General features: G+C 38.9%; 1 protein-coding gene across 1 annotated transcript in view; it reads right to left on the bottom strand.

Moving 5' to 3' along the window:
• Positions 1-12,166, bottom strand: part of LOC105440173 (transmembrane protein 145-like) — a 45,207-nt gene extending 33,041 nt beyond the window's left edge. The window contains exon 1 of the mRNA XM_030998419.1: positions 12,101-12,166. Coding sequence (XP_030854279.1) covers positions 12,101-12,166 — 66 coding nt within the window. The remainder of the gene's footprint in view (positions 1-12,100) is intronic.
• Between the last annotated feature and the right edge of the window lie 1,755 nt (positions 12,167-13,921).

The raw sequence follows: 13,921 nt of genomic DNA, 5'->3' as shown, positions 1-13,921 counted from the left end.
ATTGGTTAATAGAAAAGTGATTTCAATTAAGCCATTCAATCCCCAGTCACTTAGAAACGCATCGGTAGCTTGGTCGGCCATGATGTGAAATAAAGCTTTTAGCCAAAGTGCACTTTACTGGCATGTTACACATGACGTCACATGTAAACAACACTGTCTAAAAGCTCTCGTATAGTTAATTTAGCAGTCATTAAATTTCAAACAGCGAATGTTTAACAAAACTACTTTCGTTTCGAGCAACATTGTTTACAATTTGTTCAACTGTTGTTTAAGATAGTGTACAACTATAAGTGAACATCACTTTTTAAGCAGCGTTTTTACTGTGTATTTGATGGTGTTCATCTGCTCTTATTCTTCCTGATGTATATGTTTCTCTCTCTATGTTATCTTCTCTTTCTTCCTTTCAGATGTATGATATTTGAATAATAATAATGATATATAAATGTTATACACTCCGCCTATTGTTTGTGTATATGTGTGTGTGAATCACTTTTCGCGTTGTTGACGTTCAATTAAATTTTTACTTCCTAATGATTCTCCTCGTCAGTGTCTATAATGCAGAAGTTGAGTGATCTAAATGACCTTTGTTGGGGATACCATGTGGCCATCTAATTCCAAGGAGATGCCGTTATTGCTTTCGGTTGAAATATTCCGATTCGTCTGTTTTATTGGGGATGAGAAACAATCGCATTAAAGAGACAAATATGGAGTTCTTGCAGTGTTGACGATGCAGCCACAACGTCCTCATCTGATGAAATACTTATTGGTTAACTAACTGAGGGCAACAATCTTAACATCTCAAAGTATCAAACCACATTTTCGTCATTTTGCCAATCTCCCTCCTCTCTGTGACCTTGTTGTAGTATCACCAATGTAAGTTCAGTTTTAATTGGGTTGACATTGGGGAACAGTTTTTTTCGGGCTGTGTCCTCCATTGTCTAGACAAGCTCACAAAGCCGGCATCATCCGTACTTTACATCCATAAGAATTCCATTATCTCTGATGTTTCTAGTTGGCAATTTATGCCGAGATAATGATCGAATCACTGATTCGATGAGTACTGTAGTACCGGAGGATTAAGACTGTCTCCTTGTAGGGCGCCGATAAGGGTGTTCAAGGGGTCACTCATTCCTTTCTGCGCCTTTGGTTCGAGAGATGTTTCAGCTAAAAGAATGGAGGTGTTGCTTAAAGTTCCCATTTGTCTAGTAACCTGTCTGTTCTGATTGGAGGCCTGTCAAAATCCTGATTCATATCCAGTCCGAGGATTTCTGTTCTCTGTTTGCACCGTTGGCACACACCCAGCGGTAGCTGAACGCATTATATGCCGTTCCCTGGCCTCTGTAGCAACTAATTTGTCAAGCCAGGCCCTAATAACTGGTCCTTTTTGTATATGCGGTTCATAACCAACAAACAGGATGCTTTGTTCAGTGTCGTCACTAAAAAAAAACAATTATGGGCCTTAACAAGGGATCTTGAGGCTTTTCTGGCTTCTGCAACAGTATGACAATACCATATCTAATCTGGTTTGTTGGTGCCTGGTCAAATGTGTCGGCTATGGATTGAATTAGTACGTGTGCACCATATTTGAGCAGCAACGGAGCCATAGCAACAAGTCTCGTATTTATTTAGATTAAATTGAAGTTTGAAGTATATTTGATATACATCAAAAAAACCTTTTCTTTTCTTTTACAAGCGTATAAGCGTAGATTACAAAATAATTTAAAGATTTCAAATCAAGAATATTGTACGGAAAATAGGTACGAAGTTTCGAAATATGTAGATATGAAAGGCAAGGTAATACAATGCAAAATGTGGGGAGCCTAAATAAAAAGCATAGCTTGTATGTGAATAGGCTCCCGTACTGAGTAACAAAATATAGTAGGTCTGAATTAAAGGTATTATTGGAGGCGAAAACGGAGGATCCCTGCTGGAAAGAACACACTCATTCACACTCATTCACAATGTGAATCACAGTGTGAATCACAGTGTGAAATCACAGTTCACACTGTGAACACAGTGTTGAAACACAGTATGATTCACACTGTCAATGAGTGTGTTCTTTCCTTTTCCGGTTATCCACACTGTGAACCACAATGTGAAAACGCGCCCAATTTAACATTGTGGAGCACACTGTGATTCACACTGTGAATGATTGTGAATGAGTGTGTTCTTTCCTTTTCCGGTTATCCACACTGTGAACCACAATGTGAAAACGCGCCCAATTTAACATTGTGGAGCACACTGTGATGCACAGTGTGAAACACAGTGTGATTCACACTGTGAATGAGTGTGAATGAGTGTGTTCTTTCCTTTTCCGGTTATCCACACTGTGAACCGCAAAGTGAAAACGCGCCCAATTTAAATGATTGTGAATGAGTGTGAATGAGTGTGAATGAGTGTGTTCTTTCCAGCAGGGATACTTCGCTTCTTCGGGCTTTTTATGAACCTGAATAGGACGGGACTCTCCTTCATAGAAGGAGCTACATGTATATTTTAGGATATCATCTCAGAAGTGATGATGACATCAATTTTGTGAAAGAAATTTATCATTATATTATCTGACCTCGAAATCCATGACATAGCATTTAGTATATTATTTTAGTCTTAAATTTTTAACTACATTGCTTTATAACCAAGATGAATTTCAACAATATCCACGGCGGCCTCTAAAGGCGCTCAATTTATATGAAATTAGGTACAGAAATAGGCAAGATGTAGGACATCTCAGAAATACCAGTTATGGTCATTAAATGGCACTTGTAGTTATCTTTTGGGTAAGGTCCAAACATCTGTTTAATTAGATAGCATCATAATCAGGTTTATTGACCCTGAAAACCTTATTAAAACACAAGATTTCACCTATTATTTATTCAAAAGTACTTTTAGCTCAGACGGTGACCTCATTGGCATTTACCAAAATGGCGACCAAAGAGGATCACCAACAAGATAAAAAATGAAATCAGAATCAGATTCTCTATCCCTGTACACCCGATACCTGTAGAAAATATAATTATTCTAGCCCCTTTTTATTTGAAAATACTATTGAACTCCAGCTCATCTGGCGAAGATTGCATTTGACCAAAATGGCTGCCCCAGGGGCGCCCCGTATGACGAACGTCAAAAATCGAGATACTATGTTATGGTCGTTATATGGGAAAAGTGTGGTGCTTTTAGAAAAATCTATACCAATAATATGCCTTACATCTCCGACTAAAGAATTTTAAGGGCAATTAGACCACATCAGGACTTCATAGTAGCGGTTATCCCCACAGCAACAAGGAAAGCACCTTTCGATGGATGTAAACACGGACCGTAATGGTCACTTTTACTAATTAGGTCTTTTCTTTTCGCCCATTAACCTCTCTGAGAGGATGCGTTTGATGAATAATGATTGTACACTTTGGCCCGAATTCACAAAGGAGGTTTGTCGACAAACCTTGGTTTTCGTACGTCATATGACGCGTTTTACGCGTTTTTTACAAACCTGGTTTGTAAAGAACAAAAGGAGGTTTGGCGAAACAAAAGGAGGTTTGAGCTCAAACCTTGGTCTGAGCTCAAACCTTGCTTTGTGAATTCGGGCCTTTATGTTGGTGGCTCCAACTTAATTTTAGAACCATCAAGTCAAAATGTTTGCTAATTATTAGGGATTATCAAGAGATAAGCTTTGGTCGCATTTGATATTTATATTGTAGGTGAATTTGGGAATATAAAAATCATATCAGAGGATATTTTTTCCCTACTTTTTCTTTTGACGGAGTGCGTTTCGACTTACCTGCATGTTTCCTAAGAATGTATGCCTTTACTTAAATACCAAATGAATACCATGTAGATCAAACAACAGAAAATGTATAAACTCTCCGCCTTGGTAAATTGAGTAATATTGTACGGGGAATTAAATGCCTTGTGTATTCGTCCACTCAATAGGTCTAGTGATCCCTCCATGTCTACAACATTCAATAAGAACCTATTTGAATGGAGTAATATTCGAAGATCACATTTTAAATTCAATATATCGAAATGGAACCCCTTACATCGAGAGCAAAACAGGTTTTGGGTAATTTTTAAACTTTGAATTTGTGTGTGATTGAAGAAGGATTCTATTGCTTCTCTTTTCACAAAGAACTGGAATATTTATTCATACCCTACCAGGAAAACGAATGATTTTCACATCCCCCGTTTACGTACAACATGTTCTCAAAAACAATTGTGTATACTGGTCCATCTTTCTGGAACAATCTTCATCCTGGTTTACTTCACCCTTCTTCTGTTCATCAAGTCAAATATAAAGAGCAATCAAACTATTAAACCAAATTTATAATTCCTCTTTCATATCTCACACAGAGCCATTACCCGTTTTACAAATCTTAAGTCGGATTATTAAGATATGCTGATTTAAAAGAAAACTCAAACATGCGGGCCCAAATCATCTTGATAAACGAGGTTAGGAAGCTCTAATGTGAGCCTTTGGGGTAGTTTTCTGCATACGCATTACTTGTTTTAATAAATGCCACTCCCGACATTATTAATCTCACTTGTCACTCTTCGCGATGTAACAACATTGTATATTACGGGCGCCGTAGCTATAGTTTGTCTGTCATGCTTAATGGACTTTCATTATTTACAATTAAAATTTATAATTAAAATTAATAATACTGAGGCGCCATGTAATCCCTTAAACGACAATGATAATGAGGATTAGTCTTTCTACTCCAGACTCGGTACAACATCTTCCTTTAGAACAGGAAATCCCCGTTTCAGCTAGAAATAGGCTAGAATCTTGGAACTTGTTTAATATAATCGTGTTGTAACTTCCAGAAAAATAAAGGGGGGAAATGTACATATGAGGCTATGTAGAGTTTTCGTAGATTAACGGATATACCTTGCGGGACCTTGAATAGAATTATTTCATTTTATGACCATGGTGGTGGTGGTTATTTTACCTGGCTGCTAAGAAAGCATAAATGCTTGTTAGAGACCTGGTAATGAGGATTAATGCCTTACCAAAGGCCACTAGCGCATCGACTTGGTTTCGAATCCGGGTCACCGGATTACGAGACCACTGCTCTACCAACTGAGATATCGCGCCTCCTCAACAGGGTCCTGCCGCGTCACTAATATCCTTTGCCAAGGCATTTGTATATGGATTGTCGTTGTTTTCATCTACACCAGTTGGAGTGTTTGAAAAGCTGGCAACAAATTCGGAAACTGTGATGAATTTTCATTGTCCATGTTATTGCGAAAAATTTGTATGAGCATTAATTATTCAAAAGGAAACTTGTACTGGCTATTCAAACTCAAAATTTTTAAGAGAGCTTTTCTAGTTATTAAAAAGTGTAATGTCATCACTCGTGCGTATTACTCGATAGGGCCGATTCATTGTGTACTTCATCATTAGTACATTAGCATGTGTAACGGACCGTCGTAGGACGCCGGTCCTCATCATCAAAACTCATCACTAATAGAATAGATGGAACGTTATGGGATTAATTATTGAAAGGCTTGATATGTCTTTTTTGTTGCATGCATGACCTGCATGCATGAACATTAATACTTCTATGCGAAGTAAAATAGAGAAATTGATTAACGTATTGCATTGTCTTATCCACTCCCGTCAACAACACACAAACACACATCCACGCACACACGCATGCACCACATGTACACACAACCACACCCTAACACACCCACTAGTTTTCTCTATGTAGGGGTAAAACCAATCTTTGGATCGGTAGGTAAGCTCGGTATGTTTTATTCAAATGGCCCATTCGAAGAGATCAGCCACACATAGTTTGGGGTTTGGGCAACCCCGACATCCCGAATGAGTTTTAAGACATTACACAAAATACTAATCATAATTTATCCCTGAAGTAAGAAATATAGAGTGTGTGTGTGGGGGGGGGGGAGAAGACTACCTAGTACGGCCCGCCAAGTTATGTCAATCGTTAGATGTGGCCCGCGAGCTTTAAAAGGTTGGCCACCCGTAGTTTAGACCCTTTTAGGATGTTGATCAGATTTCATCGAGTTGAAAAAGAAAAAACAACAATAAGGGTTTATGTTCATAACAGTAAAGAATGCTGACTGGAGATATACAGAGACTATAAGCCTAATAATGACAAATCATGAAATTATGAAAAAGACACATATGTCATGATCCTGCATTGCCAATTAGAAACAGGACTACAGGTTTTAACTTACACTGAGAACTTGCTCTTTAAGATTTGACCAGGGAGGTGAGACTTTGACAGTAGTCTTCAGATCAGTGGGGAGAGTAGCCTAAACACAGGGAATGTGTGAATGACAGAGCCTTTACGTGCAAGCTTTTAAATGTTTAAATCGAACAATTTCAACACTCACAATGTTAATGTGAATAGCAGAATGAACGGCCTCACATTTTATTAGGCCAAAAAGGACTTAGACGATAAAACGACTCAGAAGACTGTGGCGCCTAGAACATAGGGGGTGTCAATTTTGGAGGCCCACGGGTCGTGTTTTTCGTGGATAAGTCAACGGAACGTGAATCACATGGTTCGAGGTTCAAGTCCCGCTACGTCCCTGATATTCTGTGGCATGACATTTATTTACATTTGCCACTCTCAATCCAGGTGTAGTAAATGATTATCTGGTAACAAGAAATTTCTTGAATGCTTTGAGTGCATTTGGTCACGTTAATATTTAATTTAGCAATAATGAAAAGTAGGTAATTATGATAGATTTTCAAGCTTTCATCTCACTCACTACCAAGATATTAGTGGGTCGATCACTGCAGCCGTTATTGTATCGGGGATATTAAATTATTTGAATGGCAAGTCGGTTTATCCTCTTTCCTTTAGCCTCACTCATCACCTTTACCCAATTTCACCACTTTGCAATTTTCGGATATTTTCCAAGGGTGACTATTCATTTTCCATTCCTGTTTTTATATTATTTTGATAATTGAAATAATCATTAAAGTTATCATTTTTAAAATTAGCAAATTTTCAAATTTCAAATTGTAATTAAACTGTCTTTAATAAATATAGTATACTGTTGAATACAACATTAAGCAAGCAAAAGGCGAAACGAGGTCAGGGTTTCTTTTACAGTGGGGAGACAATTTGCAGTTGATAGCCTATACCATACATAAATGATTATCATATTATCATTGACCTTTGCCTAGAGGTACCAGTCATTAGGTTAATGGAACTGTTTAGAAGTCGGTTGGTTATATAGACTTGCCTTTGCAAATTTTGATCACACAATTAATCGTCCGAACTAGTCAAAAGCTTTTATTACCCGTCAATCCATTTGCTAATTATCCCCATACTTTCTGATAACGTCATTCAAAAAATTTCTCATTATAATTCCGCGCTTCATATCGTCACGGAGTCTGATGTTATTGGGCCGGAAAAAACAATCCTCATTATAACAGGAAAAGTCACGTACACGTGAGAGGAAAAAGATAATACAATTAGGAATCTGCAAACAATTACAAAATGAACTTTACAAAAAAAATGTCTTTACCTCATGGTGGTACGAATGGACTAGAAGCACACTTGATATACTTGTATGTATCTATTTATTTTTAGGTTTAAATTTTGAATAGAAGTAGCAGCGAAAAAAAACAGTAACAGTAAAACATACTCCCCTCATGTGTGTTGTCTAAAAATTAACTCTTTCCAAGGATTTGGCCCATTTTTTATCTTTCATCGCACTATTTTTATACCTCCGCTACAAAGTAGCCGGGGGCATTATGTTTTCGGGTTGTCCGTCCGTCCGTACGTCCCGTTCTCGTGATCGCGTTATCTCAAGAACCAATTGATGGATTCCCGCCAAACGTGGGTTATGTATGTATCTCGCAGAGGAAATGAACTGATTAGGTTTTGAATTCACGAGATCCAAGGTCAAAGGTCACAGGTCTCATGATGTATGCAAAAATAGCTTGTGATCGCGTTATCTCAAGAACCCATTGATGGATTTTCGCCAAACTTGGGTCATGTATATATCTTGCAGAGCCAATGAACTGATTAGATTTTGAGGTCACAAGGTTAAAGGTCACAAGGCTCATTATGTTTACAAAAATAATTTTTGATTACACTATCATTAGAACCAATAGACGAATTACCATCAAACTCAAGATATGTATGTAACTTGCAGAGCCTACGAACTGCTTAGATTTTAGGGCCATGAGTTCAAAGTTCAAAGGTCATGGGGCTCATTATGTGTGCAGAAATAGCTTTTGAACGTATTATCGATAGAACCGATGGATGGATTACTTTCAAACCCAAGACATATATGTATCTTGTAAGGCCAATGACGTGATTAGAGTTTAGAGACATGAGGTCAAAGATCAAAGGATAACAAATGTGTATAAAAAATAGCTTGTAATCAAGATATTCTGAGAACCTTTTAATGGATTACAATCAAACTTGAATCTTAAAATTTACTTCTGTTTTGGTTTGTTATACCATGGCGGAGGCATCATTTTTGACTGCGCGCAGTCGAAGGTCCATCTAGTTCTCTTTGATTTCAATGTAATCTAACTTAAATAGAACATGCACTACATTTCATAAAATTTAAAAGCAAATTGAATACATAAATACATACATTGTTTCTCATTACTTGACAAAGGCTCAAAGCCAAAGATTCGTATATTTTGTATTTCATACGGTTGTTTTTTCTTCTTCCTCTTCACTTAAATATATGCTCTTGAATATGCTAATTGCATCCTCTTTAAAATGTTTTTTTTTAATGCTAGAATTGATAATGGGTACTTGATTCATCTTTAAAGCAAACAATATAATTGTTTGCCGAATTCTCATTACAAATATCTAAACGAGTTCGTAGAAATCAAATATTATTACTATTCAGACCCAATAGTTTTGAATGAGAGTAAAAATGTTAATTTGGAATGATTTATAGGATGAGAGAATCATTTGTATTTAAATTGCCTATGTTTTATTTCATTGTAATACTCGCTCTCCGCCCTCTCTCTTTTTTTTTTCTCTCTCTCGCTCTCTCTCTCTCTCTCTCTCTCTCTCTTCTTTCATTCTATATCTTTTTCTCGAGTACGAAGATTAAATCAGAGATGCTCCTATAAAGGCAAAGTCTCTTCTAAAGTGATAACGATATCTTAAGGACCCTTGATAAGTTACAAATTCATCTAAATTATTGGGATATCACCATAACCAATAAAACCAAACAGGTATTACCCTAATGATGGTAATAATAATAAAAATGATATTTACAATAATATCATAATATGATAATAATATTCATAATACTGATAATAATAATAATAAAATCAAATTTATACCTTTTTGTTCTTCCAAAACAACATACAAAAAAATAAATATATATATATATATATATATATATATATATATACATACTTTTTACAATTTTCGTTAAATCAAACAATGCTTTGTACATGAGATAATAATATTTCTTAAATAAAACGAAGTACTACCCCTGACAATGACTCGTGAGTTCAACTTGTTCATATTTTATTTTGTCTGGGACCCATCAGTACTATTTATTTTCAGAACTGTAATTTTTTTAATTGAACACAATTATTTTTAGCAGCCGTGTAGTCCAGCACAACGCATCGTCGAAATTCTATTGCCATAGTAACGGTACACGTGGACAGACGACCCCGCCAATAGTCTTGTTCAGACGATGGCAATTTACCCCTGGATAAAGGTCGTTTTAAGAGCTAGTTGGGGTAAATATAGTGAATTCGGTGTAAAGGTCGGAGTAGTGGTCTCTGACCGTCTGAACAATGGTCGTGTAAGCTACGCCTACCTTTACCCGACCGATTAACTCCTGGATTTATCGGGAAGTAACTCACTAACACGACTAGAGAGTAGCGTAAGTTGACCGTGTGGATACTCTCACTTGCACTTGGGAGTATCTGTGACCTTTCACGAGGGTTGTTTGTTTACAATCGAAAATGAAAATTAAATTTCGCACGGTTTAGATGCGGAAGCAGCGGAAGGTGTGTTGAGGTCGACTAGTGCGGGCGCCACCGCTTACTGGCAAGTTGGACCGAGTCAGAGGGTGTGGACAACTAATGGTGTAAGTGAAATATACATGAGATATTTACTGCTGCAGGGATAAGCTTACGCCAACTAGCAAGCCCCCGTCTGAACATTGATTTTAACTGCATGAACTGGGATCTGTTGTTCCATTCAGCGTTCGAACTCTTTAGAAGAAGCTACTGATGCTGTTACAATTTTTGTCAAGTACTGTGTCAACAATAAGCCAACAATAAGCCATGGGGTGCAAAGGAACTAACGCTAGGTTACATTGTGTTCCCGGCGACCACAGTAATCACGTTTCAGGCCACCGTGGACATAACGGAATGGACGTGAGACAACGCGGGGGACGGAATGGGCAAACGAGACATACCGTAATAGCCTATGATGCCGGGCCAGATATTTATGCTACGTTTATGCTACGTTTACACTTTGTTCCCGGCGGTGAGAAACGGGGTGAACACAACAAAACGTGACAGTACGTAATAGGCCATAACACAACTTGGGGACAGTCCGTAGTGAGACGGTTACGGGTCCGGCGCGCTTAGGCACGTTGCGTTCCACTACGGTCTGACACGAAGCGCTGGTCTCAGGATACAATGAGTGATTTCAAGTTCGGTGTTAAAAGCTGGTGTTGGTGTCAGGAGCGGCAATTTCTTTTCATGACCGGGGGGGAAGAAATGCGAGGGACGAGGGAGCAGTGGCGTAATGATAAAAAACGTTCGGGGGGGGGGGGGGGTAGAAAAAAATCCGCATCACCACCACTCTACATTTTACATGCAGGCCCTGCGCAACGCTTTTCAAAGTGGGGGGGGGGGCTAAAGTGTTTACGATCAGGTAGAGCAAAGCGAGCGAAGTAAGATGAGCGTAAATTGGCGTGAGGTCCAGGGCCCGGCGGGTTCAAGAGGCAGAGCCCCATGGAGGTCATGGGTTTTAGGCATTTCATTACGGTAACGTTAGATGAGCATATTTTGATACCTTATTTGTGACACTGTCATGCAAGTCACTGATTTGACCCCTGGTGGGGTCCAGGGATTTTCGGCATTTAATTACGGTCAGATGAGCATCCAGGGACAGCCTTAGGGCCCTTGGTGGGAAAATCATGCCATTTCAGCAGCATTTGTAAATCCCTGGTATCGCTGCCCCCAACACCCCCCCCCCCCCATATCAGTACGCCAATGCGAGGGAGCATAGTGAACGAGAGGGGTGACGGTGACGGAAGTGACTACCCCCTGACAGGTCTTTGAACTTTTGTTGTATAAAAAATTACATTACAAAACTATAGTATAGAGCGAGCAATATACTTTTTTCACTCTTTACATTTCTACTATATTTACTTGTACATTTTAAAGGATAATTATGCGAGTGAGCGTAGCTTTCGGGCGAGAAAATTTTTGCATTTTTGATTTGTCTAAACGCTGTACTCTTGGGCCCTCCTGGGCCTAAAAGTGAGTTGCAATCTTTAGTCAGTATTTGCTATACATTTTTTTGCACTTTTTCAAATTTTCCGGGGGATGATCCCCAAAAAATATTGAGGGGGAACGTGCCCCCCCCCCCCGGGATCGCCGCCCCTGGTTGGTGTTGCGAGAACACCAACACCAGCTACAACACCGAACTTGAAGTCATGCTGGTGTTGAGGTTGACGTCGAAAAATATGATGCATTTCCGGTAGTCTGTGTTGAGGGATGGTGTTTATTGTCGTCTGCTGAACCGAGTATCGCGGTTGGTGTTGACGATTTACGTGTAATTTTCCCATTCACCAACACCAGCCCCTAGGGATTGGGAAACTCATGATTTCAAGTTCGGTTTTGGTGTTGGCATTGCAGTATACTGCAGGTAACTATGCGGACATCTGTCACAAATCTCATGATCAGGCCAAGGTAAAATCAATTTTCCAGTCAAAACAACTAAATCGTGGGAACTATATCTGTTTTTCAAGAGAATTTCTTTTTCTTTTTCTATTTGATTTTTAATATGACTTAACATTTTATATTCAATATGATGTAATTTATTGGAACTTCTGAGTTTTCGCCTGTAGAGTAGGATGTCACTCGGTGTTGAGGCTGGTATCGTCCTTCTAAACTGACCTTCGGTGTTAGAGCTCGGTTCAGCAGCCTTTCCACGTTCTCAACACCAACAACAACACCTAACATCGTACTTGAAATCACTCAATGATTGCGATTGCTTGGGAGGCCTTTTTTATACCGTGGGCACAAACGTGCTTTAAAGCTACCCGGCGTCCACGTTTCATCCGTAGAAAGCCTTGACAGAACGTGAACAAACGTATCAGACCTTGATCACAACGTGAGAAACATGAGGGATCTCATCAGAATGTGCTTGAAGGTAAAGACTTACACGATTACGGACAATAACAAAACGTGTCCAAAAGAGGTATAAGGAAATTTAATCGCTCATTTGGCTCTTGTAAACTCTCTTATAAAAAAAACTCAAAAATAACTTCTGAGCTGACAAACATGTTGCTGCTTTGAAGGCAATGAAGGTGATCCGTGTGTATGAACACAAAACAAAGACTCTGTGATCTGACATTACACAGGACTACATGTATGTAGAGGAACTGAAATGTAAGTTGTATCTCTGAAGACGATGTGCAGATGAAAGACAGGAGTTGATACGCAATGTTATCATACCTGCATATTAAAAAGTATATGCTCATTTGGACAAGGGTTAGACCTGCGTTGTATAATTCTGTGGATCCAGAGTTGTTTACGTGACGGACCACAAAGAGTCGTGTTGGGTCACATTTTGTCCTGTGCCAGAGTTTTGAATACAAGGACACCCCAGGGCTGTGTCATCCAAGGGTGTCGATTTGTATCCGTGGTTGGGGGGATGATAGGTGCCAAAATATTTTCGGCAATGGATCAAAGCAACCAAGAGGTAGAAGCGTGTGGCAAGTTGTACCCCTCCCAAGCGCGTAGCCAGGATTTCATTTTAGGGGGCGGTAGTGAGCACGCGAAGCGCGGTCCCTAGGGGGTTGGATGCAGGGAGGGGGAGTCCGTCCCGTCCCCCGTCCCCCGCGAAGCGCGGAAGCTTTGACGTTTCACTAAATTATTAGAGAAAGAAGACGATTCGTTGGACCGTTCTCGACTCTTAATCCTTGTTTTAATCAAGTTCCCCTTTCTCCCTGCGTAGCGTGGAAGCTCTGACGTTTCATTAGATTATTTAAGAAAGAAGACGATTCGATGAACCATTTTCGACTCTTAATCATTAATGTTTTAATCAAGTTTCCCTTTCCCCTGCGCGTAGCGCGGAAGCTCTGATGTTTCATTAGATTATTAAAGAAAGAAGACGATTCTATGTACCATTCTCGACTCTTAATCCTTGTCTGAATTCATTTTCGCCCATTCCTGCGCGAAGCGCGGAAGCTTTCACATTTTATTACATTATTAGAGAAAGAAGACGATTGTTGTATCGTGTCCTTCATGAATTCAGTTTACCCCCGGAAGCTTTAACGTTTCAATAAATGATTACTCTTAATCCTTGTCTGTATTCATTTTCGCCCATTCCGCGCGAAGCGCGGAAGCTTTCACGGTTCATTAAATTATTATTAAAAGAAGACGATTAGTTGTATCGTGTACTTTGACGTTTCATTTGATTATTACTCTTAATCCACGTCTGAATTCAGTTGCCCCCTAACAGCTTTGCCCTTTTCACCAAATTATTAGAGAAAGAAGACGATTGGTTGTACTGTTCTCTATATTAATCCTTGTCTGAATTTAGTTTCCCAATGAAAATAAGTTATGTCACAAATAAGTTGTGACATAATAATCTTTCTCCAAAAATGAAAACAAAAATAGGAAATATCAGGAAATAAAATGAGTGAAAAAAATAAAAATAAAGATACAATGACGTGAATTTTAAAAAGGGTGAACGGAAACAACATAACAACT

Source organism: Strongylocentrotus purpuratus, unplaced genomic scaffold (genome assembly GCF_000002235.5).
Source record: "Strongylocentrotus purpuratus isolate Spur 01 unplaced genomic scaffold, Spur_5.0 spur5_scaffold_5, whole genome shotgun sequence".
Lineage (NCBI taxonomy): Eukaryota > Metazoa > Echinodermata > Echinoidea > Camarodonta > Strongylocentrotidae > Strongylocentrotus > Strongylocentrotus purpuratus.
The sequence above is the reverse complement of the archived record's forward strand: the minus strand, read 5'-3'. Positions and strand labels throughout refer to the sequence as shown.